The sequence below is a fragment of the Lepisosteus oculatus genome, chromosome 4, assembly GCF_040954835.1.
Source record: "Lepisosteus oculatus isolate fLepOcu1 chromosome 4, fLepOcu1.hap2, whole genome shotgun sequence".
NCBI lineage: Eukaryota > Metazoa > Chordata > Actinopteri > Semionotiformes > Lepisosteidae > Lepisosteus > Lepisosteus oculatus.
The window spans coordinates 26,944,185-26,969,387 of record NC_090699.1 but is presented as its reverse complement, the minus strand read 5'-3'; the positions used below and the strand labels follow the sequence as shown (position 1 = coordinate 26,969,387).

Here is a 25,203-nt window from a genome sequence, read left to right as displayed (position 1 = left end):
GTTTAGCAATCACTCGTTAAGAAAAGACAAAGGCAATTACCAGGCAAAAAGGAAGCACTGGCATGAGAGAGAACTTGAAAGATCATGATAAAACAGGGCGGGCGGAAGGGGGGAGAGAGCTCCAGGAGGACGAGTACCTTCACAGATCCTGTCCAGCCGCTGCCTCTTCACTTTGTGCTTGTCCATCAGAGCCATGCTGCCGCCGCCGCCGCCGCCGCGGGGGCCCCCTCCTCCTGCCGAGAGTCGAAGCGGATCTTCGGGATCACTAGCACACTGCCCCGCGGCCTCCCGAGGGCATACCGCCTGCGCCGCTCCTGCACACAGACAGACACCGGCCGCTCAGTGCCCCTGCCAGTCCACTCCGCCAGCCTCGCGCCCACCCCGGGCGAAACACAGCACGGGTCTGCAAAGGGGATCGGCCATTGCGCTGCAAGATGGGGGTACACGTCGTGACGACCTGTTCACACTGGGGATCCCCTCCCTTGCCGAGACCCTGGACCTCCAGTCTCAGAAATCACAGCTATTAAACATCCTCCGCTTCTTAACGAGATGGTCATGTATTTGTTGACCGAAAAAGTAACATTTGAACCCAGCAGTGAGAAATATCCTGAAGTGTTAAAATTAGTTTGTCGGTCAACAACAAATATAAAAGATGTTAAAAGATGCACCCTTCAGGTAACAGTACCAACTCACCATTCTGTGTATTTTAATTAAAAAAACAATGAAAAAGAAGTAAAATTGACAAATTTGAAAACCTCATTTCGAATCCTAGAATCCACAGAGGCTTTACTTTACACACACAGAGAGATTTGTGAAATAGTGTTTGTTCTGTGGACTATTCTAGGAGAGAGAAAGGTCAGCTGTAAAACAGCACACTTAAAAGGGCATGCTATGAAGTCTGCTTAATAACACCCAGCACAAAAAACAGGAGTGCTAAAGGGTAAGCTCATCAAAATCCCTGGAAGAGGTACTAATATACTGTCGTAATATGCACAAAGTAATTTAATTGCGATTCCTTTATATTCAAATTATATTCTTAAGGATTATTCCGATCCATCACACTTAACTATGCAGTTATTTGCAAACGGTTTGCAAATATTTTCCTATTTGTCATACATATGACAACTGTCTGTGCTGAGTTAGAAGTTCTTAGACACGATATTTATAAAAAAAGGAATACGATAACAAATTTCCACTTCAGAGTAACTGAGAGAAGGTTATGTAGGGTCCTAAACCTAATACAGCTAAAAGGTTCTAATTTAAGCATGAGGGCAGCATTATGGAAGGATAATAACAAAACACAGGGGTTCTGTCTTATTCATTCATTCAAAATTCCATAATGTCTGATAATCGACACACTCTGCAGTTTTAATGACCAAATGGACTTTCATTTTACATTAATTGAGGAGCACGTAGCTGTTTTTAAAGAAAAAGGCCATTAAAAAAATCTCCTCGTTCTGCAAATTTAATTCTATGAGTTTTCATATTTGAGTAGGCCTGTGCTGTGCTGACAGTGTTAGACCTCATGACATCCTCTTAACACTGAGGATCCCTCTCTCGCCGAGACCCTTGACCTCCCGTCTAAAAAATCACAGCTAGTAATCATCCTCCGCTTCTTAACGTGTTTGTAATATATTTGTTGACAAAAAATTGAAATTTGAACCCAGCAGTGAGAAATATCCTGAAGTGTTAAAATTAGTACGTTGGTCAACAACAAATATAAGGAAAGAGGTTAAAAGATGCACCCTTCAGAAAATCATACCAACTAACTATTTTGTATATTTACAATACAATAAGTGAAAATGTGTACTTTTTCACTGGACAAGCAGAAATGCTGGGAAATTGGTTAAATCAACAGAATACTTTGATTAAAAGACATGCTGATGTCAATTAGATGTTATTCCAAGGCATTTCCCCATTTGGAAAAATATCAAGGTATCAAATCTAAATTTGATTTTTAAACAAAAATCTTTTACATTTCAAGGGAAAAAGTCATCCAAGTGGCACCCTGCATGTTATTGCATATTGTCAGCATTAGATGGCAGCAAAAAGAAAGTATTAAATGATGGTTATACCACAGTGATTCCACAGAGCTAATAGCAAGCTGCTTTAAGGGAACTATAGATATGAGTAAACCAATAAGCATTCTAATGGATGGCTCAAATCCACTTTGTAAGAGCCTAAATATCAAACAAAGTACAGTAGCTCTTGTGGAAAATCAAGCCAGATCCATGTACTGGGGACTCAGGCTAAAGCAAACCAGACCAAAACTTAGGCTGAAGTTATCGATGTATCAGCCATACCCATTTAGAGCACAAAGGACACATATAATTTGCAGCCTAACAACTATACGAAGTCAGTAGAAGGAAGAAGAAAACCTATTCCGCTTTATGTGAGACAGAAATCACTGAGACTGTATGTCGCTGCACTCACACTTGCTAGCCAGCACCTGGAGATTTCCAATCCAACCTTGCCCCTTCCTGACCCTGCTTGAGGGCCTGGCTGCTGCCTTAGGGGATGTGAAGCAGAGTCTGATGCTCGCAGCAGGCTGACGAGGGCAAGGGGAAGACTTGCTGCACTTCCTCTACAGGGAATGCTGGGAGGAGAGGGTTCTGTGTAAGTTGGGGCCATGGCTGTGCAGAGTGGCAGGGAATGGGTGTTTCCGTTAACCACTGCTCAGCTCATCTCTCAGCTAAACATTGCAGCCTCGTTAATTAATGGATGGCCTGGGGACAGTGTGCTGCACTGCTGGAGCCGTGACTCAGTCCCTTTTTGCTCTAAGGCATTCTGGAAATTTGGAGACCATGTAGCTTACTCACAGGCAAATTTAAAGAAAAACATGATGCGTTACATTAAGAAGCCAGTGGTTTGACTTGCTTAACAGGGATCATTTGTTCTCAGGGGTTGCAGTTTGTAATTGTGTGTCCTGTTCACAAATGCTTTTCGATACACTTTCATGTTGTGATTCAGAAAGCGATGACAGTGGAAAATCAAAACTGTTGCACACCACTCTCAGATGTTCTCTATATCTGGATTTTATGTTAATCAAATTCAAAAACTTAATTTGCATTACATGTGATTCCTACTGTAGATCAGATGTCTCAGAGCCAGGTGCCAGAGCCAGGTTACAAAGTGTCATAATATAAACATAACATAATCATTTTTTTTCCTTAATTTTCTCTTTTTTAGGACATGTCTTTTTCTGAAATTCTAACTCATACCTATTAATGTCTTATCATGAGATAAGCTGCTCTAAACAAGCAGACTATAGACCAACAGAACTGGGAACATGTTCTGCTTTGTCTTCAAGCAAATCTAGAGATGAAAAGGTTGTTCATCACGTTCACTGCCCTTAGAACATGCAATTATCTTAACAGTGGGAAAAGTAAACTTTCAGCCAGATTTATCAGTCTTACCACAAACATGTGTGTTTCACTTTAAAAAGTTGAGATCATCAGAATAAAATGAGTCGGTTTTCAAGTTTCACTTGCCAAAACATATTATATACAGCCTCAGTCCAATTAAACCCATATTGTATAGTCCTGAAAAGCATTCAACGGTCATCAGTGTCATACTGAGCGTATTCCCACTTTTCCAATTTCCTGCTAACTGATGGCAGTTAAGTAAAGCACAGAAAAAGTAAAAGATCCTTTTAGAAAACCGACTATCACCAAGACGAATTTTGCACCACCCTTTTCCTATTAAACTCCAAGCAGAACTGTGCTCAAGGCTTTAAAACAAAATCCTAGCTAACTCTCAAACATAACTTCCATGCTCCTTCATGACTAGCACGGTCAATGTTATTTCCATATTCAGGGATATTTCAGAATGCTAGCTGGATGCTGCAGGACTTGTCACTCCAGAGGGAGCTCCTGTACTTCATTAAGACATCACAGGCACAGAAAAGCATTGTTTAAAAATGCTTGAGGTTGGCCGACGACACAGTCTACAGCAAAGGAAATTACTCTGTGAGCTTTGATGCGCTTTCTAGCAATCTTGCTTTAACTACTTCTTCCTCTGAATGATTTATGAATCACCCACCTTGCTAAACTTACATTTATCAGCATAGTTAGACAACTGTACTTAGATAACTGCATCTCTAACACAGTTTAGACTTTATCACAACAGCCCGCTGTCCATGAGCTGCAGATCAGTTCAGTCCTCTCTGCCCTCAGCATGATAAACACCTAAAGTCAAGCTCTCCTGTGGTCTAACAGAGTTAAGAGTGGAGCGGCAGTGTTTGTATCTGGGGCTCGTTCTGCACACTCAGCTTCATGAGCGTATTGCCTGATCCTCTAAACACTACAAACACAGGTGGGCCTGAATAACACGTAATGGTCAATCAGCGGTGCTCACAAGGCACAGAACAGAACAATCCCTATGAGCCAAATTTCTATACTGCCAAAGGCTGGAGCCTCCTGTTAAATAACTAGAAGAATCTTTATTCAAAAAAACACAAAAATTGCACATGATGACCCTGCAATGGTTTCTTAATTATGAATTACTTTTAGCTGAGTATGCAAAGAGGGACTCCATTTTTCAATTGATTGGATTGATTTTGGCCAAAGTTAAAAAACTACCAGAAAACGTCCTAATCTGCTGTTTATCCTTTGAACGTCTGCCATACCACACAGTGCTCTCGACGGGCAAAACCCATTAACAGAACAGCAAAGATTTTTTATTTCTTTTGATCGTGTACATACACAGCTGCCTGAGAAACAAACTGCAAAACAGCAAAGTAAAACAAGATCTCATTTGGAATGTAAGTGGTGGAAAATGGCTGAACAACCCGTGAAGAAAACTATTTCTGAAACATGTTTAATGAATAGCCTACCAACACAATAGAAGAATCAATAGTGAAACATGAACCGGAGGACACAAATGGAAACAATTTGGAGGTGTTTTTAAAATTGTGAACAGGAAGCACTTCTTGACACAAAGGGGCAGCAGTGTGGCACTGTGGTTAGAGTGAGTCAAATCACAGGTGAGACAACGCTGTGTTACCATTGAGCAAGCTACTGCACCTGAATTCTTACACTAAAATATCCAGCTGTAATGAGTGTACAGACAGCCTTGCTGTCAAAACTCATATGATAGGTTCATTAATTAAACCAAATAGTTACTACCAGACTAATTAATTATTTGTAACTGTGCTCACTGAGAGCCTCTTTCTCTAAGTCCAGCATCACTCTGCTAGCATACCAAGACCTCCTCACTATCCCCTCACAAAACACACATTCCTGGACAGTAACGCAACACCTGTAAAATTCTCTGTGTTGAAGGAAACAGCCAGCCCCCTTGCTGAACACCATAGGCTGGATTTAGCGCAATCACTTGAACAATAATCCTCTCAAATCTTCCAGCGCTTGGCGCTGCCAGCCTTCACAGGTTTTGAAAACACATCATAAATCATGGGCCGGCTACGATAGCTGTCCTGTCCATACACATGTGAAAACACTCAGAGCGCCAGAAAACCCCTGCAAACTTCAGTATGCGTAAAATTACAGCTCCCCGGAGGAGAAGTGGAAACAGAATGCATGTTTTTTAAATCAATCTACATAAGGGTTGCCCCAGCTTCCAAATTATTTGTGTCGAACCAGATTGCTCAATGATAATACACAGGGGGATAGGAAAACCTAAAGCCAGTGATTCATTAATTGTGTTAAGTACTATATGTTGTATATTAATCACTGTAAAACCCATTAGCTAGAGACAATTATAATCTACTCTTAAACAGGATGCACTGAAACACTATGCTCTTATATTAAGAACATAAGAAAGGTTACAAACCTGAAGAGGCCAATCATCCTATCTAGCTCGTTTGGCCGGTAGCTAACGGATCGAGGGAGGTCATCCAACCCATTCTCAGGAGAAACCAGGACATCAGTTTTCCCCACGTGGTGGGGCAGCTTGCTCCAGACTCCCACAGCCCTTGGAATGTTATTAACGTTTCCAGTCTGTTAGGAACACCTTCCTATAGTTTTCACTTGTGCCTCCTGGTCTGCATATTGCCAGTGGTTCTGAAGAGGTCCAGTGGCTTGACATTACCAGTGTTCCTAAGGACTTGTGATACTTGAATCTCATAGCTTTCTCTGCTCACAACTAGAATTGACATGTCAGAGCAGGACATTCCTTTCTGCCCGAGACTGTATCTTGGTTGCTCTTTTCTCGAATGTTTTCAGGGCAGCAACATCTCTTTTGTAATGTGTTAACCAAATTCGTACAGCGCAGTTCTATCTTAAACTAGAACTTCTACTGTTATATAATCTCCGAGTAAAAAAGGCGACATTCCTTAGAACTTATTCATTTGTGCTATTCATATAATCGACTGGCATCACAGACACTTCAGTTTTGTTATTCCAGTTTTAAAAGTGCACATAGATGAAGTATAGAAACTAGAAAGTAAGGGTGTATTATAGCATCCTGGCTGGAGACACACAGATAAAAAAAATTGACAAAATGCAGTAAATCAGTTCTAGAAATTATTACCTGTAGCTACAGTTATGTCTGATGATAAATCCAGCCTTTAAAACCTGACCTACTGTATAGCTTATAATAAATATAAACCATTCAGTGCATGTGTAATCAGTAATTTTACACACATACATTTTTCTCTTTCTATTTTACTACTGTAAAGATGAAGACTAAATTATAAATGGTTAGATGCTAGTAATATAACATTACATATGACATGCTTCTCCCATATTGTACACAACTCTAACTCGCCACCATCTGGCCACTGAGACTGCAGCGGTACACTTAATTTCCATTTGCTTCTTTTCCTGAAATTGCATCTTACAAAGAAGACTGAAGGGAACCTAATATTTGGGAAAACACACATAAAACCACTGCAGAATAAAACTATTGCTCTTTTCAAAGTGCAAAACAACCCACTTTGCTCTGATGCATTTTTTGAAATAAGATGGCTAAAGCAATTTTGTTTGTAGCCAGATATAAAGACATCCTATTTCACAAAAAACGTAATTAGTGCAAAGTGATTACTTTACTTTGCAACCCATTCCCGCTGCCAAAGGTAATGATGAACAGCCAATTAGGCATAAAACTGAAAGGGTCTGAATAACCTTTTCCAGTTTGTATTGTCTGAAATACACTACAGGGAAGTGGGGGGTTAGAATTATTAAACTGTTGTGACAGCCGATGTGGTACAACTTTGTTTAGTTGAATCTTTTTTAATTGGATTAACTTTTGGATGCAGACAACTTACATAAGATCTTTTACCAAGCAACACTCAGAGGCTTCGAAATGTGTTTGAAATTAAAACCATGTCCACGGTTAAATTAATGTGTCAATTTAATGTATGTGTGTGTGAATAATTTATTCCTCTCAAAAGGTCAGGCTGTGTGCTCAGTACCTCCTAAAGTGTAAATACAAAACTACCCTGATAAAGCCTGAGACACAGAAAGGAAAGCTTACCATTCTGAAACAAATATATTGAATTTAAAAAAATGCATTACTCTGTATAGTAATTATAGTATACTATACAAGTTTCCAATGAAAGGTGACAATAGAAAAAATCAATTCTAACTGAAACGTGTAGAAAGCAGATTTACATATACATTACTACATATAGTACAGTCAGGTTTTAAACTGATTTTAATTCAGATATCTCAGAAAAAAGACAATGATGAAGGACATCTTACAAGTTTTATTCACAAAGGTGTTTGGTCTGGAAAGTGCTTAATTTATCATTACAATCTTTCTGTGGACATAAAATTAAAACTAAATTCTATAAGCTTAATTATATTTGACATTTAAGCACCTAACTTCAATTTTCTGCCAATATTTACTTTACATTTAACTTCTTTGACCTTTCTACCTCTTACATCAATTGCCACATTGTAGGCCTAGTCTTGATTTTTCCAGCTGAACTCCACTTGCTTCCTATTTGGCCTTCAACAGGCTTCTGAACACTTGACAACATATTGTACATCCAACTGGAAATCCATACCATCTAGCCTATAGCATTTCTCTCAAGGTTTGTCAACAAGGCTAAATCAATATTTCCTTTACAACAAAAACAACAGCAGCAGTGTCAATAAAGTTCAAAACATTCCCAAAGGGACAAAACTGACCCAATCAAACTGTTCAAGCCCTGACTTTTTTGTAATTATTGGAGTAAACCTTTTATTTTTATTTTTTAAGCTCCCTGTGCTTTCATGGCGGTGAACAATGGAGCAATGTTTCCTTGAACCGGTCTGTCTTTTTTTGACAATGAAGTAAATCTTTCACTACAAGACCAAAACAAGAAGTGGCTGTGAGAGAAAACAGGAAGTTCAAGGCACCATACGGAATGTGACTAATAATAACTCATTACAGACTATGTTTGTCCCAGGCCTGTCCATCAGAATCTGAAAATGGGCAAACATCTTTGCGTGGTGTATGTGTTTTTGTAAATGTCTCTAGAGGACACACAGACCTCCTTGAATGCTTGTGAACTCCACAATCCAAGCTGGATTCGTGCGTACACAATAAACAGCTCTGTTGTACAGTGAACTCGGGGCTCAGAACAGCCTGAGGCACATAGCACACCTAAGAGTAAATTCTCAATATTACTGAAGCAGAAAAACATTTGCAGGATGTGATCACCATGAAGGGTAACCAATCCATACACATATCCACACATATTCGCTTCAGTGCCACAGCATTTATACTGAGTAGTATTAAAAACACATCAAATGAGAATGGAAACTAATAGCATTTGTTGCATTTTTAATGCATCTTAGAATGGTTTTAACAGCACAGATCCCTGTACAATTTAAGTGTTGCTTTGCAATTTTACTATCAGTATCAATCAGGAGTGAAATGATTAATTACTGCTTAAATGTATATTAATCCCAGTGGCTCAGAAGTAATCAAAAGCACACAGATTTACAACAGGAGGGAAGAAAAAACTTTCTCACAATACACAAATAAATTGCTTGTTGAGGAGCTACAATACCACAGACTCACAGCTCAGAGCTACAGTACCCTGTGTCTCCAGCCTTACATACTACAGCAGATTTATACCTCTACTGTTAGCCCAACAGCACAGAACAAAACTTCTGGTTCTTAATTACTCTGAAAGGGGAAATAAAGCATGTTGTTCATGTTTCCAAAATGTAAGGAACCACCTAAGAGAGTAACAAGAGTAGTGGACCTGGAAGAGAAGGAAGATCTCATTGAGAGATGAATCTATCAGTCAATCAATCAAAATGTCAATTATGACCGAATCTTTTAAATGAGCTGGAGTAGCATTCTGCCACAGATCATAAAACCTTTATGCTTTAAGTCACAGTACAAATGACTTAAAAAATGTGTCACACTAAAGTTGTGTACTGTAGCATGTACCAGAAAACCATTTTGAAATAACCAACATTAAGAATCATCATTTTTGTTCTGATCTATCACTATTGATAGAGTAAAGTTGGTGTTATAATTAATACCAACAAGGCTCTGAAAGAGCTTTATACTGTATATAGGAGGGGACACACTTCACCCATCACTGAAGTATAGCCCCAACTCGGAGACCCATGGCAGTCCTTATGGCCCCATCACACACAGCAGATCAGGTATAGAAGTGAGAAACTGAATTACGCAGAAAATGTAGGTAGTTAGAACCTCGGTTTGACAAAGGAGGGAACCTGGGATGTTGTACCTACAGCACAATATCCCAGGTCACCATCCTGAGATACTGATTTGGAAACTGTGGTCTGGAGCAGTGTTTGCTGGCTTTTGGTCCAGTTGAGTTCTTCATCACAGACTAATGGATATCAGTTTTCTATCTAGCGTATATCTGTTCACAGCTCTGAAAGGGTCAAATGGGATTTGTACTCGATATCAACCCTGTACCAATTTCTGAGTCTCGGAACTGCCCTCATTCGGGTCTGCTGCATGAAATAACTAGCTACTAGCTGGACCTCTATAGAAGGAAAACACAATCATCATGGGAGTGTCTAATACAGTGTCATTCCCACCTGCGTCTCCACATCAACTGATCAGCTAGCAATAGCTGTTTAATCAGAAATAATGGTGAACAAGAAGAGGGATATAGAGTTTGGTGTGCTGAAGTTGGAAACAGTACCCTGTAAGTAGAGCATTTTTGACCCCGAGGAGTGACTGCAGAAACAAGTTCAATAAAAGTCTAAACAAACAAGCAGTTCAACTAGGCCATCAATTAACACCAGAGCTTTAGAGATTTAGCTCAACTACAATAAAAAACCAGCAGAGGCCACTGCTCCGGGGGGAAGAACGCCAACTACTGGTCCACCAGCCCCTCTCACGTGGCTCCCTGGTTTTCCCTTAAAGGTGTCCCTTCCCACCACTGACCTGACCCAGCCTTGCCAGACTCCTAAGATACAGGGTGGGAATGCTAGCTTTTTAAACTGGGTAAGTGTACAGTAAATGGGGAACAAGAATAAAAAGAACAGTCGTGACTATGTTTTAAAGAAATGAAGAGCAGGGAACGAGACTGAGAATGAGAAAGCTGGCCTAAATATGTGTTAAAGGATGGAGAGAGTGAAGGGGGGGCAGCATCTAAATGTTATAAGTGAGAAGTAGGGAGGTGTCAGACAGAGATGAAACCCAACAGAGATGCACATTAGATCAAGAGGTAAGAGAGATTCACTAAGAGATGCAACAGAAGAGGGAGAGAGAGGATGCAATGTGATGTAAGGGATTCAGACAGAGGGACAGGTAAACAACGTGGTGCGAGGCAGTGAGAGACAGCCCATCTGAAGGCTTTAAGCCAACAGCCTAAACATTTGGCAAGCAGCCGAGTGGCAACTTCCTGTGTGTCCTCACAGGAAACCCACTTATAAAAATGCTGAGAATATGATTCAGGGTTTCCTGGTCTAAAGAAAAGGTGGTTATGGCTCACTCCCACCCCAGCCTTCCCCCCTCCAGTGCCTCAGACATTGCCAAATGCACTCCTTATTCCAGTTTATATTGACAAGAAGCCAAGCAAAACTGGACTGATACAATCCAGGAGACCAGGCAGTGAAAAAAAAGAAAAACAGCCCACAAATGTGCAGTCACATACACTCATCACACAATGTGCATCAATCTTTATTGACTCTACTGCCCATATCTTTACAGCTCTAAACCCACATGGGAACCTCTGTGTCAAGATGCATTCTGTGTGCTTTTTGTTGTTAAGGTTTAGTTTTAAGGTCATAATAACATTTTACAGGTTAAAGCCAAACAGTGACTTAAACAATATGCAACTGCTAACTATCTTTCAATCAAATGAAACCAAAACAAATTCCCATTACGACCGCCCTGTGCAATGACATACCTACGTGCCTCACACTTGCAGGACACTCAGGTCTGGAAACATCCAAGCGCTCCCCTGCTCATTTGCACCCAGCACTTGCTCAGTTTGTTTTGGCAATAGAAGAAATGGACATCTCCAAGCCCAACTCCTAACCTTGATTCAAAGATGCCAGCAGCTAGCTCTGGCCTGGATGGGTGGAGGTGTAGGGGGGGACAACCACCCCAGTAATTAATCTGGAGGAATTCAATTGACATTAAAATAGCATTTAAAAATTCAAGGATGTGTGGATTGTGTAACAGACACCTCACACAACAGAATACAACAGCCTAAGGCTGGTGACTCCTCCCGCCAGTGCTTCTTGACAGGAACTAGAGAGATGTAATTAACAGAACTGTTGCGACCAGCAGCACCTGTCCACAGGTACAGCAATGCTTTTTAAAATAATGTCTGCTATAAACTGTTACTGCCCCTTTCCATACATCACTGGAGAATGCTGTAGTTGTGAGAAATCCTAAAAGGCAGTTAACATTCAGTAATGTCCTGTTCTCTCCTGCTTCTGAAATACAGTTGTCTGTATTATTCTCAAGGCCATCCCCAAGGGCAGGAAAAGAGAACACAGCCAAGTACTTTTGGGGTACATCCTGCCTGTAAGAAATATTACAAGATTACAAACGAGAGGCAGTCATTCAGTCCAACTAGCTCACTAGGTTGCTAGAGGCTAATTGGAAAAGCACTGAAATAGTACAAAGCTTTTATACACAGCATCATTATCAAACATTATCAGATCTTTCAGTCCTATTTCTATATCAAGAAGGACCAGCACAATGGCACCCTTATTGCAAACGAAAAATGTCACTCTGGATAACCACAGTGGACAAGTGGACAGCATGAGCTGTGATTGAGGACTTCTCTGGATGGATTTCTCTTGGGGACTTGGGGCTTTCCCTGAGCATTCTGCCTCCTTTCCACCTCCTGATGACGTGCTGGCTAGGTTGCCAGGTGACCTTGTGAGTGTGTCCATGCAACATGCAAGGTGTAGCCTCACCTCACTCTCCGTGTTTTAGGGAAAGGCTCCAGTTTGCTTGAATAAGCACATTTCTAATGACAGATGTGTGGATAGAAGAATACCCATAATGTAATGTGAGACTTGGCTTTAAAAGGTCCATTCAGTCAAAGCCTTTTATTTTCTGCACAGATGACCTATCATTATTTGAGAAAGGCAAACACACTGAATATGTTATCTGACAAAAGCCTAAAGGAAATACATGAGCTCCACTTCACAGAGCAATCATATTCTTAAAAAATATCTTTTTTTAAAAGAATGAATCAACTTCAGTTTTACTGTGCAAGAGCTGGACAAAACCCACGCTGAATGTTTTGAGCTAAATGCTTCTTTGGGTTCTTCACTACAATATACTACAGACACGAATATCCTTCAGCAGATCAAGAACACTATTCTGTACACACACATGTTCCCTGCAGGCTTCCCTCTTAAACCAGGTGACATTACCTTTGTTCTGAAACGGCAAGAATTGAGGCTTTTTCTGTCTACAGTGGCAAGGTTTTTTTTTTTTGGTACATTTCCCTCGACGTCAGGGAAATATTTTTTTGGTGTTTGATCATCTCTACAAGACACATCTTCAAATATCATCTTAGTGTACAGTTGCAGATTAGAGGCAATGTAACCTGGAGGCAATTTAACCAGCAAAACAAAAAAAAACAAAGCACAAGAACAGCGCTGTTTTAAATAACAAGTCGCTAGTTACATTATCTCCTGCAACACGACAACCCTTTTAACATCTGGCAAGACCAACTAACAGCACAACACCACAGTCCATGACAGGTGAAATATGGTTCATGTCCAACCTAACTTTACACAATATGTCATCAGCACCATTCGGTTGGTATAGCTGCCTCTAAATCAGACTGCCATGTTTGCTTATCTAAGGGGGAAGGAGACAGGTTTAAGAGGTTCAATGCTATCCCTACCCATTGAAAACAAGGTTAAAAATAACACCTTTCCAAGTATCTATGACTCTGTGAATTAATTACTGTATAAAAGTGCTGATCACTAACTCGGAGGAAAAACAACAACAACGGGTATTTATCATACCGACACAGGATCAAACTCTCTGCACAAATACATTACCTGAGTTATTACAGTGTTTTGTACTTGTGGCAGCTTTATTGATAATGGTGGTTTCATAAATTGATTAGTAAGGGATAAACCTCTAAAATGGAGCGAAGGCAAATAAATAAGCAGAAATAATACCGAAGTCAGGAGCTTCTGAACTTTTCTTCGTTTGTAACAGGCTTTTTTTTACAGACAATAACACATGCAAATAGTCACCAACAAGAAATATCATTTAAATGTGTGGCCTAAAAAACACAACTTAAGTGATATTTTACTGAGCAGACTACAAAGTGGGAACACGCAGAAAGTGATATTATACAATATGCACATCCTCAGCATGCTCTTCCAAGATCATTTGTAGCTGCATTTCTCCTTTCACCAAGCAGAGGGCACACTAGGCAAAGTTTTTTTTAGTTTTTACTACATCAACCAACTTGTGATTTTGAACAGTAAATATGATATGTCTTCTCCTGTCAATTATAATAGGCAAGGCCCCTTCATACTAGTGTTTTCTCTTTTATATAGCATGGACTCACAAAAGTGGGAAGTTCTGGGCTTGAACAAATGTTTTTGCAAATGTTAAATAAATCTTCAAAAAGAGTCCATGACTTTTGTCCCCAAAAAGATAGTAATGATCTTCAAAATTAGGTCATACAATATAATTATATATCTAATTAAATATTTCAATATTCATAATAAAAGAATGATACAATACTGATCTATATTTGTATATCTATTTTTACATTGTATTATAATATCGAGCTTATTTGAATATTGCCATATACATTTTCTGCTTCATTTTCTGTCACAAGTTAATATACATAAAGAGTACAATGTACTGCTGTTTCTGAAGGAGAATTGTCCCTGTTTGGAGACAGTATGCAACAACCCAAATCCAATCCAGCTTCACACTTCTGATGTCAGGCTGTAAAATCTAGAGGTCAAGAGACATTTTGATGAAAGAAATTCAGATTATGTCTCACTGCAATTAAAAGGACGAATCTTAACTCTGGTGTCTGAACACAAAATAATCTACCCTATTGATCGGCTTCCTGCAGTCAGACTCTTCTCTTCACCTCTAGACACATTTAGCTAATGAATTAAAGATCCTTTGGGGGTTTCTTTTATGCAACAGAGAAAGAAAACTCAAATTAAGAACTACAACAGACAAAAAACAGAAAACACAGCAAAGTATCAATGTCAGAACCAGCATCAATAAGATGTTCAATCCAAAGGGGATGCTCTTATTTAAGAAAATAAGTGCAGCATTTTAAATACAACATTGAGCTCTTCCTCAGCTCATTTGTAGAATCTTCTAGAGACAATTATTGCAGAGACTGATCTGTTTTTATACAGACAGAAATGTCTCTGTTTATTAAAGGTAAATGTTATCAGATAATACTGCACACAAAAATAAATGCAATTCCTGTCCTTTAATGAGTGTCAAACAATGTCAATGACAGTTTAATATTTTTGATGGCCTTACTCTAATCTCTTAATGCAAGAACATGTCACCTAAGTGAATGAGAGTATATTGCCTTTTGTCAGAAAGACACACAAAAAAAATGAGCTCCAGATTTTTAAACACCGGCCTCCCAAGAAAGCTATTAAAAGGGATATTCACTACTGCAGCCTACTACACCTCCCCCACCCCACCCCACCCCCCACCTCTGCCTGAGTGGTGCCTCGGTGAGACAACTGTGCCTCACTGCAGCCCAGCACAATAAGAGTCCTAATAAAACTGCTTTCTCAGGGCTTTCGTTACTGGGGCAGGTCAAAGTGCAGAAGAGGGTCATTGGATAATAACTAGGGTCATTTCAAGTGGAAAATTTAGGTCAAGTATGTTTGGAGGATACCATCCTAACAACAAGAATACATTTTTGAAATGACACCGATTTTTCATTTTGCCCTTTAGCTCTTTATGACCGGCCTGGTCTGTAAAAGAGATTTTTGGCGGAGCTGGAAGGTTCTCTACAGCCTCCGCCCTTCAGTATTCTCTGCACCTCCTCCATGACAAAACTGGGCAAGACTCAATGACCAGAAATTACTGGAAAGCCCTTACCATGACACACACAGACACACCCAGTACCTACTTTTTGAAACTCAGTACCAGATTTGGAAACTTCCCAGTTCCCACTAGCACACAAAGCCAAGTCATAAATCTGAAAACCAACTATGAAGGCTTCTGCCGTTGAGACTTACACTGAGCCTTGATTTGTGATTTCAATAATAAACACAATGATCAAACGGTATTTGATTGGATAGCATCTGCAATAAAAACATCACCTGAAAACTACAGTAGAATCCTGGCTCACACCGGCAGGTTAGCACTCCAGTATCTCAATTGCTCCAACTGTTCATCGTCTTTTCACTGTGTTTGACATGCTAGAATACCACGTGGTATCTACCTATCTGGAAACGGGGGAGGGATAATGAGGCTGTCTTTAGAAATTGATGTTTTAATTTAAAAATGTAAAGGTAAATGTGTTTATTAAGCCACACGACTGGGTGGTGACCTCCATTTCACCTTCCCAGGTCAAAAAGGCCTCAAAACTCTGATAACTGTGAAAGCCTGGTGAAGTCTTTAGGTTTGTTCTCCCTGACATAATTCCTATATACTTTTACCACCCAAGGCTGATTTATAAAACATGCAAAGAAAAAAAAACTGAGTAATCTTTGCGAGCGAGCTAGAAAAGACTGCTTAGAAACTGGGAATTACAAATCAGAATTTTGATAAACTAAGGTCACAGTTTGGGCCTTCAATGTCTACAAATATGGTCAAGTACGGTCCAATTTTACTCTGAAATGCCGTTTGGAACCTGACCAAAATATTTGCAGTTTTCTTGTTTTCTCAGCATTTTAAATGGTAACAGAAGAACCATGAGGGACCTCACTAAGTCTGAAAACCTGACTTAGAACCATGAGGGGCCTCACTAAGTCTGAAAACCTGACAAAAAGTTGCAGGCGAGTTTTCAAATAACCATATAAATACCACATATCATCAGCATACTTTTCTGTGAAATATATTTAAAAAATCTAAAGCTAAAACTACTGATTACACCCCAGTGAAGCAGTAGCCAGTTCACATTCACCAACTGAAAGGTCTACCACATTGCCTTTGTCACTGTGCTTCAATAGTCACTTTCTAGCAAAATACTTTCCACATTTCCACATTTTACACTTTATAATTAATAATAATAATAATAATTGCTTACAATTATATAGCGCTTTTCTGGACACTCCACTCAAAGCGCTTTACAGGTAATGGGGACTCCCCTCCACCACCACCAATGTGCAGCCCCACCTGGATGATGCGACGACAGCCATAGTGCATCAGAACGCTCACCACACATCAGCTACCAGTGGGGAGAAGAGCAGAGTAATGAAGCCAAATCATAGAGGGGGATTATTAGGAGGCCATGATTGGTAAGGGCCAATGGGAAATGTGGCCAGGACACCGGGGTTACACCCCTACTCTTCAAGAAATGCCCTGGAAAGAAACTTTCCAGGATTCCCCTACTCTACAAGAGACACTTGTTAAATGCACATTGTAATAAAGTCCCACACACAGCAGTTCCACCAAATGCTTTCACTAAAGTGCTTTAACCTAGTCTCCAGGTAGTCAACCTGCAGGTGTGTACTTCAGTTCAGTATGATCCTACGATGATGGCAGTGTGATCAGCATGTAGCATGAACTTGTCAGATATCAGAAGCTGAACACGGCTGGGTCAAGTCAGTACTGGGAGAAGAGTACGCCAAGGAAAATCATATTGCTGCTCCTTCAGATGAGTGGCCGGACCATTTAGTTTGTTCATTAAAGATTGTATAGCATTGTCCGTAAGAGCAGGGATCTGAATCCAAAAATGCAAGAAATCATTCTTCTACCATTACAATCATAAGTTCACTTTCCTGCTGGTCACCAGCACATTTTTTATCTCACAATTAGACCAAATTAATTCAGCCACAAAAATATTTCTTCAACACAATAGCTCATTAAGTAGCATTTATAAGTTAAAAAACATAGTTCATTTAGCCATGCTGTGTACTGTAAAGGATCTTTTTTGGGGAAAAAAACAGAGGCAGAACCCTTGGTGAACTAAGAAAAGGAGAATCTTATTTAAGCTCTCGTAAACCAGGTGCTTGAGTAGAACCGGTCCCCTCAAGAAACAGAACCCAGGCAGGGAGAACTCCTGTTGTGGTGGAGTTGATGAAGCAGGACGTTTTTATAAGGAACATGGAACTCTATACAACATGACACACTTCCTGAGAAGGACTTCTCTTAGGGAAAATTAGCTGGCAAAGCTATGGAAAAAAATATACAACAGGATGGGAGGGCCAGCTATCTCCACACGGAAAATTAACAGTACCCTGCCATCCTCTGTCCACAGGCCATTAAAGTTACGAAACATGAAATATTACAGTGGGTGAGTGGAATTAACTCTATATATCAAGTGGAGCCCGAACAGCTCAGCACGTGTGTGTGCGTTGGGGTGGGGTTGTGTGTTGTGTATATATGGAATGGAAAAAAGAGTAACTCAACATTCCTATCTTTTCTCATTAAAGTTAACCACTTATCCCACTCTCAGCACATAAAGTTGTCTTCCTCTGCACTGATTTATACTGCCCTCAGCCAGCTCCAGTTCTAACTATCACAGGCCTCCGATTAATTTATTTTGTTACTCTTCATCTTTACCCTGTAAATGTAATGAGATTGCACTGTGAAAAACTGCTGACTCGGGTTAATGTGCAACGGCCTAATAATATCAATGCTTCCCTTAAAATAATGAAAAAAGATTCATTCCTAATGACAATGTTATTTAAGCAGAGCTATTGTGTCAGTAATGTAACAGGAAATATCTGCAATGCTATCAATTACACCTATTCCTTGAGTGACGAACACCAGGTTTACAAATGTTTGCTACAAAGAAGCATGCATTTTCATACATGCTTTTCACATGCTTTAAGAAGAGTTTTTCAAAGAATGAGTGATTTTCTAGAATACTGAGTGACTTTCTAGACGTTGTGAACAAATTGGAAGGTTTTACATATGCAGTAACAGGAATTTCATTTTCAGTTCTCAAATGTTCACCTTACAAACAGTTTTCAAAGAAAGAATAACAGTAAACAAAACAAACTACAGTAAAACAAACAGTTGGAGTACTTTGTAAAACTAATTGAGTATATTTTTAATGCTATATTTATGTCTCAAATGCTTTGTTTTTTTTCCCCCAAAAAGCTCTATTTCTAAACGCAAATGATGGAGTGGGGAGAAAGCCGCACCAAAAAAAAAGGTAGATGGATAAAGCCAGTGTATTTACCACACAACGAACAAAGTCTTGAATGACAGATGCTGGAACCTGATAGCAGAGGCTATTAAATTTCCAGTTCAGATAGAACTCTTTTAACCACAAACAAATGTCAAGAACATAACTGTGTTAAGATTTAATTATGCTTTGAAAGCCATCTTTATAAACAATGTCTAGCCACCAAAAAAAGACTACACCTACTATAAACTCAGGTTTTACTTATAAATGTTTGTTAAATGAAGTCCACCTTCATCAGAAGAGATCCTGTGTGTAACTGTAAAGGTTCCAGGTTTCATATCACAGGGCTGTAAATAGGCCTGCTGCCTGAGCTCAATCACAGCTGTCAGGTACAAGTTTGCAAGACCTTTATTACCCTTATAAACTATCTGAGCCAATTTACTTTACGCCTGTCTTCAAGAAGAAAAAGCCAATTTAATCTTTGCAACACAGCACAATGATGGGTGTAGAAATCACAAGGTTAAGTCTGATGTAAAGCTTGTCAAGTATAGTTAATAGTGTCTCATTAGCGGCTCTAGAGCCACACTACCAAACAGAATTCATTACAGACAGTCCAAGCTTCTGAAAAAGACTTGGATAGTTTCCTTAAATGCAACCTGTTAGGGAACAAAACAACAACTTGTGTTTCACGCTGAAGTGAAAGTTGAAAGCGCATTTCAAGTTTGAAGGCTGATGTAGGGCCTGTGGTTTAGTCTTCTATTGGCAATGACCCTGAAAGTAGAGGAAAAGAGCTGATGGTTTCATACCCTGACATGCCCTTTTCTTTAGCGCCAAATCTCCTTGTCACATACCATATCAAGTATTTCCTGTCCAGACGACTTTTATTAGTATTTGTTTGCTTACAAGACATCCTCATTCAAGGGAACATAACAAAATACACAAAAAGACTTTTTACAAAAAGAAAAACAAAAAATACTCAAATCATTTAAATACACCAAAGCTAACTGAAGAAAAAACAAAAAAACAGTGAGACAGGCACATGTCTATCAAGCAGTAAACAGAGCAGGTAAGGAATTATTGATCACAGTAATGAAGATATTCCACTGAACAGAGTGGTAAAAGTTCACGACCATGTTAAGAGAGATTGTAGGTGCCAATCGAAACAGATGAGCCTTGATGAAACTCAAACAGTGGACAGGGACTGAGTAGCTCCATCTTAAATGAAACAAGCGATTCTCTATTTTTAAAAGCCTACTGTAGGTAGCACCTCTCTTATAGGTGTAAGCGAAATTTTGGTGAGCTGTGGAGGAAATGAGGGACCTTATCTGTACACATACAACAAAGGCTTAAAATAGGCAACTGACACTAGGCTTGCATGCTCAGACAAAGATTCCTAGGACTCTGTTCACACTAGAGAAGAGAAAAGACAAACAGCTTAATGTTTTTTGTGTCTTAAGTCTTTTGCAATAAGAATTCTGGAAGAGGGTAAATTATTTTATTTCTGTGGAGCTACTTGAATATCCACTGCACTGTGCATATGCAGTATATGGAAGACAAAAAAAAAGTCAGAAATGATAGTGATTCAAAACATACATCCTAATTGAAAGAAGTGATCAGCTGCACACAAAATACATTTTTTCAGGCAATTTTCATGCAGTTGAGTCACAATTCTTGGAGCTCAAGCCATTCAAAAACCAAAGAAACCAAAGGGTTTGAAGGACCTAGAGCACTTCTGCTTGAAGGAATTAATAGAAATCCCCCCCGAAGAGCCAAAACCTTATACAGTAGCTCATTCAAGGAGGCATCGTGTCAGTGTTATTCATTTCAGAGAATGATTTACAAAACATTGACTACAGGGGTGTGAATAAATCCCTCACGTCTTCTGGACTTACATAAGTAATAACAAATATGCATTGTTTTCTGTGAAATGCTATTAAAATTATAGTGGAACATTTTCCATTTTTTAAGTACACTGTCCAGTATGTATATAACAGACAGAATCAATGTTTCATGTTCTTATTTAATAAGGGGTATGAAAAAAACTGTAAGGCACTGTATATATATGTACAATGCAGATAATTTTTTTACTAGAAGATCATCATAAATGTTTCTTGCAGGCTTTAATGACTGATTTCATTTACTATCCCCAAAATACATTAAAAGATTAAAGTCAAGAAAGTTTCTGGACAGTCAGTACTCCGTCGTATGTGGTTTTGCAGTTTGGAAAGTGAGGAACAGCTGAAGTAGAGCATGTCAAATTAGAAGTGAAAATCAAAACGTTTCTATTGGGACTCATTAAATCTGAAGAAAGGAGACTAGGGGAGTATTTACTTTATATGTGTGTATCATTTCATTGAAAAAAAAGATTAAGAAACATTTCTACTGTATGACCTAATGCTTCAGTAGTGCCTGCTGCAGTAGAGGTTAGCCTTATTATTGAAGATGTTCAAAGGCATAAAAAGCTTTTAAAAATTAAAAACATGCATAAAGTCTAACTAATTAGACTTAAGGGTTCTAGAGTAAATGCTCATATGTGCAACCATAGCCAGTTTAACCCTTCTAAAAAATTCCAAACTCACAAGGGTAAGTTTTAGTTTGACTGTAGCTTTAGTTCTCTGTTATCCTGTCAATATTTGAAAGCTCTGCAGAAATTTAAGCTACATCATGAAAAAGTGAAGCTCACTTCTAAAACTCTTTTCCTGACCTGACCTGCGTCACAATTGATGGTACAGCAGCAACGTGGCAGCTGAATCTACCTCCATCCAAGGAGTGCCGAATGTCTTACCAGCAGTGTCCAGATGGAGACACTTGTTGCTTTATTCATTTCAGGGGTTAATATAGCTCATCTGAGGCAACATTTATTGCCCTCTCCTGGTCAATTTCCTTTAAGGCCCCTGCTCCCTCACAAATGCTCCACACGTTTTTTTTTCACCCCCATTTTCACTTCAAATGTTTTTCCACGCAGGTATCTTCTGCCTTCAAAGCCTTTCAAACGGCTGCAAGATCAAAGCCTGCTGGCCTCTTTGAAAATGGACAGGCGAGGGGTATTTAAGAAATTATTTATTTAAAAACCCATTGGTTTCCAGCCTGCCAGAGCCTCCAGGAGCCCTCGCTGAAATCTGTTATAATATTTTTAAAAACACTCCAGTGCAGTCTCTCTAGAGGGGATTTGAGGGACACCATGCACACCAGGGTATTTGAATCTGTCTGGATACAGTGAAAGGGACAGTTCTCTGAAAAACACCCATCTGTTTCCAGATCCAATCCTCTGATGTTTGCGACTATGCAAAAACAATACTTTACCACCAAATGGGATTTACCTAAAAATATTTTTATTTACTGCAATACTGGCTGTACAATCGTGGTTGTGGTAACCAGGTTATCAGAGACAGAATTTAACAGGCAGAAGGCAAACACATGTGACAACACGGCCATGCTTCACAAGGCAACAGGGCCAGAGCAGGGGTAAATTCAGGTGGTGGATAAATAAATGAAAACAGCAATGTGAAGTCAATTCACAGGGTGTTGGCCCAGCACATTCAGGAAGTACGCCCTGGGGCTGCATGCACTGTGGGATAGAGTCTCCTGGAATTCTGCAGGAAGGATATGCCTTCATTCTTGCATGGGAAAGTCAATCAACTCAAGACTGGTAAAGAGGCGTCATGCAGAGTATCCCATTAATACCTGACTGGGTACAGATCTGGTGACTGAGAAGGACATGACATATGGACAACATCAATACTGATTAAACCACAGGGTAACCTTACAGACTCGGTGGCTGGGAACACCCCTACAACACGGGCTGAATCTGATCAAAAGAAATGAGTGCACCCAAACTGCACCAGACAACGTCTCCTGTGAAGGGCACCCCAACAATCACCTTTTCTTTCAAAGTCACTGAAGTCTCCTTTTACAGCTCTTCTACCCATAAATATAGGCAACTGGGGTTGGCCAGCATTTTTATCCATGACTCATAAGCAAGCAGGGATGTTATTGGTGTAATTAACCATTGAGCCCCACCTGTGCAGAAGCTCTTGCTTTCATTATACTTGATGTTTTTACACTTCATATTCAAAGCAATTAAAAGCAATTTCCTCCGCATTTTTATTCATTTAAACGGTAATCCATAACACAAGTATTGTGTAACTGCAATGGATTTCTTCTTTCAACGTTTCATTACCAAGGTGATCAACCCCAGTTACAAAGGCTTTTCTTTTTCATTGTGCTCTTCGGATTTCCACAGCTTGCTACCGACTCGCACCAAAATTGCGTTTGAGATCCTTCACGCAGTCCTGATCACTTATGGATCCTGTAATGAGTAAATCTCGTATACAGGCGTATGTGGGATTAAGATGCACATCTCCAGTTTTTGGCACAGGGATATGCCCAAGCTCTTGAGAGGGCTCCGTCACACACAATGTTCAGAAAACCGCACGGGGCGAATAATGGAATAATAAAAACGTCTCAGTCAGGACTGGCATTTCTTATTACACATGTGTCCTGTCATAAAGCATTAGGGAGGTGCGAAGTGAAGACTATCCACACTCGACACAGGAATAACTGTTATTTGTCTGATGAACAGGCGTCTCCTGGTAACCGATTACTGGGCAAGCATTCATTTCGATTTATCTTGCGCAGGCCACAGAAATGCCCCTCTTCCTCAAACCTCAGGCATAAATAGCCTCAGTGGTACTATAGACATTGGATGTAAGGTCACTCCATAATAGACATAAACAAAATTTTACTTTACTTAGGCATGCTGCAGTCTCACAAGTTCTCTATTTTTATCATCATTATGAGCAAGCAGGCAGTAACATGCAAGCTGCAATGATCATTTAAATAAGGCCTGTTTTACTCAATTAAACACCGAGGATCACAGATGGACTTTTTAACATCATGGCAATTCAACAAAAAAGACTCATACACTCCTGTGAAATGCAAATTTTCAGCGAAGTGTCTCAAACTGAAATGTGATTCTAATATTTGTTTAATGGCAAGCTGTGGGGATATAAAAATCAGTTTGTTCCAGTGTACTTCATTCAGTATTTTCAAAGCTTTATTTCATAACAAGAACAAAAATGGTACTAAAAGTGCAAATATTTTTGATGCCATCATGCCATCAAATCTAAAGAGTAAAATCCATTAGTGCTGAAATGAAGCCTGCACTAATAGAAGTTCAATATGGATAGGGCCTCCTGACCTAAATTAATATGAGCCCGGGCTCAAGCAATTGTCTCTCTTCCTGTCTGTGAAGTGATTCCATCTGCCAGGTTCATGTGGGCCGTGAGAATCAGACTGACACCAAGAGAGACGTGCGTGTTGGTGTGTTCTGGCTGAGGTATCTGTCGTTAGTGGAAATCTGATAAACCCAGGCTGGAGAAGCTTCACAATGCCGGCATCAAAAACGCAATGGAAAAGTCTTTTAAGAAAGAGCAGAAGAAAACAAAGAGAAACAGCGTATTTTCTGTTCAGCCTTTTAGACCTAAACACATGCAAAAAATAGTCAAGTTTAACTAGGCCAAGAGGGCATTAAGAGTCAGATTACAGTCTTCTCATCACAGCCTATATAAAAGTAGATTTCAAAGCAGAGATCATTTTTTCTTTCTCTTCTGCAGTTTGGTTGTCACAAACTCAAATAGCATGGCTTGCAAATGGAAATGTATTGATGAAAGTACATTATAAGCTAATTACGTTCTGTTTCTGGTACCTATATCAACCAGTAGCATTGTTAGCTTCATCTGAGACCCACAGCAGAGACCAACACATAAAGTAGGACTAGGCATTTGAAACTAACACACAAATTAAAAACTGGATTACACTGAAATCACCCATCGATAAAATAAACTTGGAAAACAGTACGATAACCCCAGCACAATACCCGTACAGTCTACTGTACATCCCACTGATCACTCAACCAGGAACGTTTGAGCTTGGCTTATTCCTAAAGCACACTACAACTTTACATTCTTAATATCCCAGGTTGTTGGTTTCAGCTGCATGATTCTGTAACGAGCAAATAAGAAGACTCCTAACTCAGTGGTGCAATCCACTATGTTACAGTTATATGTCATTTCATCCGTGCGAGTGCTTGCTTTGAAGGTACTGATTGAAAGACGTCCTTTGTAATTGCCTGTGTTCGTGCCTTAGGTCCTCGTAGCCTGAGCTCTTGGCCAATGATCCTGCCCTAACTGTATGGTGGGTTAATGAATACTCTTTAAGAGGTGTTCAAGGTTAATACACCTGTTAAAGTTAAGGTGGATTTCATACAGACTAGCTGGCGATAGAGATTCTCTCTCAAAAATCCCTTCTACACTCCCAGATGTAAAGAAACTAGCTAGCAGAAGCCTCAAATAATTTATGCACTAGTGGCATTTGAACTCACCACCTTTTGACCTCCAATGAGCAATAGCATTAGATACCATCCAATTCAGCAGCACCCTGTGAGTGACAAAAATATCTAATATGGCACATCCATGCCCACAATTTCCAGCCACACAACACTGCCTAGTGTAAGATACTTTTTCGTTCTTATC

The 25,203-nt window shown here is 39.6% G+C and overlaps 1 protein-coding gene across 3 annotated transcripts in view; it reads right to left on the bottom strand.

Annotated features, from left to right (window-relative positions):
* The window catches only part of ctbp2a (C-terminal binding protein 2a), a 111,654-nt gene that overhangs the window by 65,121 nt on the left and 21,330 nt on the right, over window positions 1–25,203 (bottom strand). For 2 of the 3 annotated variants that reach the window (XM_006630413.3, XM_015346809.2), the window contains exon 2: window positions 138–314. The exons of the other annotated variant lie outside the window; for it this stretch is intronic. In XM_006630413.3, coding sequence (XP_006630476.1) covers window positions 138–195 — 58 coding nt within the window. In that variant the 5' untranslated portion in view covers window positions 196–314. The remainder of the gene's footprint in view (window positions 1–137; window positions 315–25,203) is intronic. 3 annotated transcript variants of the gene reach the window in all.